This window comes from Chanos chanos, chromosome 5 (genome assembly GCF_902362185.1).
Source record: "Chanos chanos chromosome 5, fChaCha1.1, whole genome shotgun sequence".
In the NCBI taxonomy this organism is placed as follows: Eukaryota; Metazoa; Chordata; class Actinopteri; order Gonorynchiformes; family Chanidae; genus Chanos; species Chanos chanos.
Window position 1 is genome coordinate 1090001 of NC_044499.1, and position 5762 is coordinate 1095762.

General features: G+C 41.8%; 1 protein-coding gene across 1 annotated transcript in view; it reads right to left on the bottom strand.

Moving 5' to 3' along the window:
- The window catches only part of dnaaf11 (dynein axonemal assembly factor 11), a 12940-nt gene extending 9099 nt beyond the window's left edge, over positions 1 to 3841 (bottom strand). Inside the window, exons 1-6 of the mRNA XM_030775846.1 lie at positions 3832 to 3841; positions 3317 to 3484; positions 3143 to 3220; positions 2715 to 2887; positions 1302 to 1450; positions 650 to 889 (exon numbers count right to left, since the gene is read on the bottom strand). Coding sequence (XP_030631706.1) covers positions 650 to 889; positions 1302 to 1450; positions 2715 to 2887; positions 3143 to 3220; positions 3317 to 3484; positions 3832 to 3841 — 818 coding nt within the window. The remainder of the gene's footprint in view (positions 1 to 649; positions 890 to 1301; positions 1451 to 2714; positions 2888 to 3142; positions 3221 to 3316; positions 3485 to 3831) is intronic.
- Positions 3842 to 5762: the final 1921 nt, after the last annotated feature.

The window sequence follows — 5762 nt, forward strand, 5'->3', positions numbered from 1 at the left end:
TGAGCGCATAACAGTACTTATGGTTTAAGGAGGAGCTTCAAACGCATGTAAATGACTAATCACTGTAAGAGGACAGGTCTGGTGTGTCTCACTATAAAATATCAGTTTTGATTTCCAGAGCCCTTGGACCATGGTGAACAGTTTTTCCCACAGAGTCTGTGTCTGTGTAATGACAGTAATGTAATAATGATGATAATAACAACATAAGATGTGCAGACCTGTGCTCCTAGAGAATAACCACACACACCGTCACTGGAGCTCTTTCTCTCTCTTTAAATGATCCTCTCTCTCTCTCTCTCTCTCTCTCTCTCTCTTCTAAATGACCAAACATCTGTCTCTCCCTCTCTCTAAATGATCTTCTCTCTCTCTCTCTCTCTCTCCCTCTTTCTCTAAATGACTAAACATCTCTCCTTCTCCCTGTCTCGCTCTCCCTCTCTCTCAGTGATCGTACCTCTGTTTCTCTCTCTCTCTCTCTAAATGGCCAAACATGTCTCTCTCTCTCTCTCTCTCTCTCTCAGTGATCATACCTCTCTCTCTCTCTCTCTCTCCCTCTCTCTCTGTCTCTCTCTCTCTAAATGGCCAAACATGTCTCTCCCTCTCTCTCATTGACCATACATTTCTCTGTCTCTCTCCCTCTTAACGACTGTACCTCTCTCTCTCCTTTGCTCTCCTCTTCTCCTCCAGATGGTGATGGGCCTCTAGTCTGGACTCTGGGGTGAAAGCACACGGTTTCTCCCAGAATTCCCTGTCTCGCTGCTCCAAGCCCTGTTCCTCTGACGGCTGTGTTTGCTCTGACTCTGAGTCTAGACCCGGACTCTGATGGTCCCTCACGTCCGTGTTCTCGCTGCACAGAACACTCTGACTGTCTTCATCTCTCTCAGAACCAGGCCTGAAAAATATACACGTTTGTAAAGAGAGAGCGCCTACATGCGAGCATTTGCATTCGTATATTTAACCAATGACTCAAAGGGTTAAAAAATTATTTATTTCATTACTGTTGTGTTTACAAGGAAAATCTGTGATAAAAATCAAACATCAAGCCATGAAGGATATTCAACAGTAACAGTAACAGTCAGACAAAAAATGTTGCAGTCAAGCAGTAAATTACTTTTTCTGTATGGTCAAAAACATGACAGTTATTACCACTAAATGAAATAAAAAGCCAACGGCTGTGTAATTATACTATATTATATCATATTAATAACATATTAATAATACATTATATGGGGAACCAGGCCATTTCTGATTTGTGTGTTCAGATGTCGAGTCAGTCTCGTGATGATGTCATGATGTCACACTACCTCTGTGACTTTTCAAGCCCCTCCCTCTTCTGCTTCTCTCTCTTTTGCACATAGTCCTCTTCCTGTTCCTGGACACGCCTCCTCACAACATCCAGATCTTGCTGCGCCCGGATACGCTCTGCCCGTCCAATCGGGGATCCGTCCAAACACTGCAAAGCAGATCAGCCAATCAAAGGCGCTAGAGCAAAAGGAAATCACCCAATCACAGCCAAAGAATCATCACACACTACTTTACACCATATCTGAGAATGCAAACAGCTCCACATCACACACAGAACTTATTAGAATACTGATCACCTCACAGAATACTGATCACCTCATAGAATACTGATCACCTCATACAATGTCCGTGTTTGTGCACCCCCTATTACATGCTGTGTGTACTGAAATGGTCCCAAAGAGGCGGGATTAAACTTTCCAGCACCGGCCTACCTATCGGACTTAATTACACCCTATAAACCCCCTCGTACCCTGCGGTCCCAAGATTCTGGACTATTAGTCGTTCCAAGAGTTAAAAAGAAGTCCGCTGGCAACCGAGTCTTTCTCCTGATACCTTTAAAACTAAACTAAAGACATATATATTTTCTCTATCGTATGGATAACATAATTTTGATTTGACTTTGTTATAGACATGTAAGGCCCTTTGAGACTATAAATAGTGATACTGGGCTCTAAATAAACGTGTATTATTATTATTATTATTATTACATCAAACACCTGATTTACTAAAACAACCACAAAATGGACAACCGTGGAACCAAGCTGTCTCAGGACGAAATTAATCATCATTTTTTTCAGTACAGAAATGACTTCTTCATCTAAGTAAAGATTTAGACACACCAGTTTACTCATTGCTCAGAAGGTCATTTTCATACTGGAATCTCTACTTCATATTTATATTCACTCGACCCACACCTGTACAGATAAGAGAAATCACTGATTAAATCAGTCAGCATGGTGATCCATGATACGTCTCCCTTGACATTCATTCATTCCACTGACACTCTTATTCTCAGGGCCTTACAGTGCGTTGACATGTCAGAGGTCACATGCATCTGTGCATGACCATGGGGTTAAGGGTCGCACTCCAGGTCAGGTCAGCAGAGAGCTGTCAGTACTAAACCCGACAGCCCTCTGGATACCGGGCTTTTCCCCCAGAAGCACAAAGCTCTGGCCATCCTCTCCTTCCTCACAGACTCCCTGTCTCCCACATGAGGTCAGTATGTACAGCAGATTTACCAAAGCTTTCACTCTGAGGGGCCTTTAGGTAAACCATATACCAACACACCCCTGGACTGATCTGGGGTCAGAGAGGATGTATAAGAATAAAGAGATGGTCACTGATTCCAACAGCCTGTCAGACTGTCACACTGAATAGAGAGGCAGTATATCTGAGAAGAGGAACACATGTACCTGGAGCTGCGGCAGACAGGCCACCACATACTGCCTGTAGCCCTGGAACTCTGTACAGGGGTTTCCCACCAGGAAAAGCTCTTTGAGATGGAGGTTCTCTCTCAGTGCCCCCACACTGCTCAGTCTGCCCACAAAGTTTAGGGTCAGGTCCAGTTTCACAAGACTCTCGCACCCTGGAAACACACACACACACACACACACGCACACGCACGCACACGCACACACACACACACACAGGTATGCACGCGCGCACACACACACACGCAACATACACACACACAAACCCATATTTGTGGCTGAAAAAAGCCATACAGTACAAACATTACAATGGAGGTTATAGGCTACAATATTACTAGACATTGTTACTGTTATTATAGAGAAAAAAAAAGAAGTTAGAGGGGCAGCAAAAGTTGATGAGGCTTATTCACCTTCCAGATTTTCAATAACTTCAATGTTGTTAAGAGCCAAATTTAAGTATTCCAACTTCTTAAGTTTCCCGACGTTTTCTGTGAACAGTGATGATGATTAACGGTTAATATTAAGCATTTATTAACAACAACAACTACTGAATCGTGAGAGTCGAAGAGGAACATGTGAGTTACCTATTTTGGGAATGAGGTTGTTCTGTAAGTAGAGGATTTTGAGGTCTCTGCACCATTTATCGATATGTTCGATTCTCTCGATGTCCTGCTGATGCAGCGATACCTCCTCCAACGTGAAAATCTCGCAGTTATTGTGCTCCGCGCGACGGCGAATCAACTCTTCCGTTACTACTTGTGGAGAAAATATCGTGACTAAATTAGCAAATTTTCCTCAAATTATCTTTGTGTCTAAACTGAATCGAATTCATAGTTAAGAGAATAAATGTTTTAGTGAACACGCTTGTTTAGCTGGTGTATTAATTGTACCTAGTTAGCTGTTTAGCTGTCTTAACACAAAATTTGATTCTACCGTATAGTTGCCACAGTATGTAGGGATGAGCAAGGTTTAGTTTCATGCAGAACGAACTTGTTGTTTAAAATACACATTGTATAAGTTTCTGCTGAATACACACATCAACTTTCATGCTACACATAACCGTTAATAGATTGCTCTGTGTAGAAAGTTATCTACTTACCTCGGACCATGGTAGTCTGTTTGGGTGGCGTTGCTGTGGAAACGTGCTTTCGATTACGGGTCATTTCCCGAGGTTTTGGCGCCACCTACCGTGTTGAGATGAACGGTTCAAACGGAATCATCGGGTCGAAATGAGCACAGTGTGATGCTATTTAAGTTACATGTTTAACATGTTCTCTTAAACCTGCCCATATGTGATCAGAATCAAGTTAAAAAAATTTCAGTGACTCTCAGTTTTAAGTATGTGTGCATGCCACTATTATTATTTTCAAAAGAAAATGCAGATGTACAAAATACACAGAAGAGTAATCTCTAAGTGAGGCTGCTTTCCCAGACCACAGTGCACCGAGGGCTGTAAGTAGTCCGACTGTCGTGGAAGGGAGATAGAGAGAAGTGTTAAAAAACCCCAAAAAACTCCGCGATATGGGGCGAAATCCTTTTCTCCCACGGAGCTAGAGGAATTTACAGTCTTCTCCCGTTACCTAGAGTGCTATCTGGTCGGTTTTTGTACCACCCAACTTCACTAGAAGAACTAACGGACTTTGTTTTATCTCTTCCAGTTCCTAGTGCACAGAGAGAAATTGGCTTGTGTCATCGTATGCGCTTGTTAATAAACTGTTAACTTCAGATATTCACACACTAACAGTCATTCAGCCGCACTTGATAGAGTAGAAAACCGTCTTTCTACTACGTTTCTTGGAACACAGTTCCTCGTGTACTGGACGTCGCACATTAACAGAACCAATATTTTATAAGTACTTCTGGAAATATAGTCTAAACTATTTTCTCTTTTACTATCTCTTTTCCCTCAAAAGTAGTCCTCCTCACTCTCCTCGCGCTTCCAACTACGCGCTCTCCAACTCACGCCCCGCCCGTAGCCAATCAGTTTACAGGACTACTCTCACTCAACCAATTGAGAGCAGTCAACTGAACAGGTCAGATTGTGCTCTATAGACTATAGATCTCTACCGATCTCATGTACTTTGCCAAAACGATTAAACTTTCCATAACATTACCTTTAAAAAGTCTAATTTACCAGCGGCAAGTCAGCATCCAGTACGGCACCATAAAAGTACAGTAGCGACTCAGCTAACAGCTGACTTACCTGGCAATGAGTCCTTAGTAAAGTAATGTAGAGTTTAGCATAGTTATCCAGTGTGCTTTGCGGGAGTACCTTTGTGTTGTATTGTTCGCTTATTGTGTTGTTGTTGTTTTAACAGCGTGGTATATTCAACAATGTTTGTGTATTCAAGTTCGTTGCATTTTCTGTTTGTATTTGTAGAGACATAGTTACCCTTGTGGTGAAGTGTATCTGTCTGGCACACAATAAGTCTACGCCTTCATTTTCATAACTTTGTGAATGAAAAATGTTTGCTTCGCTCTTTTGTTTTCTTCCATGACATCAGCATCGTTGCAGAACGTCTAGGCTGTTCAGAAAATGCACGATTTTGATAAAGGAGATTGTTGTTTAAATAATTATAATATAGTACATGTTAGTGTTTTTCTTCTTTTTTTAGTGCTGGAACTCATCTGAAAAGTATCTAGGTGTGCTACCCACATGATTTACCATAATAAATTTAGTATAAACATGACAACAGTGTTCATGTGATCTGGTGATTGTGGGGGCCAATCCAAGTGTTCAACTTCACTGCTGTGCTCTTAATGCGAGTCTTTAACGATTTTAGCTGTGTAAACTGGCACATTATCGTCTTGAAAGATGGCACCACCATTTGGAAAGAGTGAATTTGGACATCCAAAACTGGCAAATACTCTTTAGTGGTAACCCTACACTGCAGTGCTAACACAGGACCAAGAGAATTCCATGATAATATGGCCCAACCCATCACTGAACCACCTCCATGCTTAATCGAGATCAGAATCAAGGGCTTTTTTTGGCCTCTTCCATACATAAATTGTTCTGAACAAGGAAAA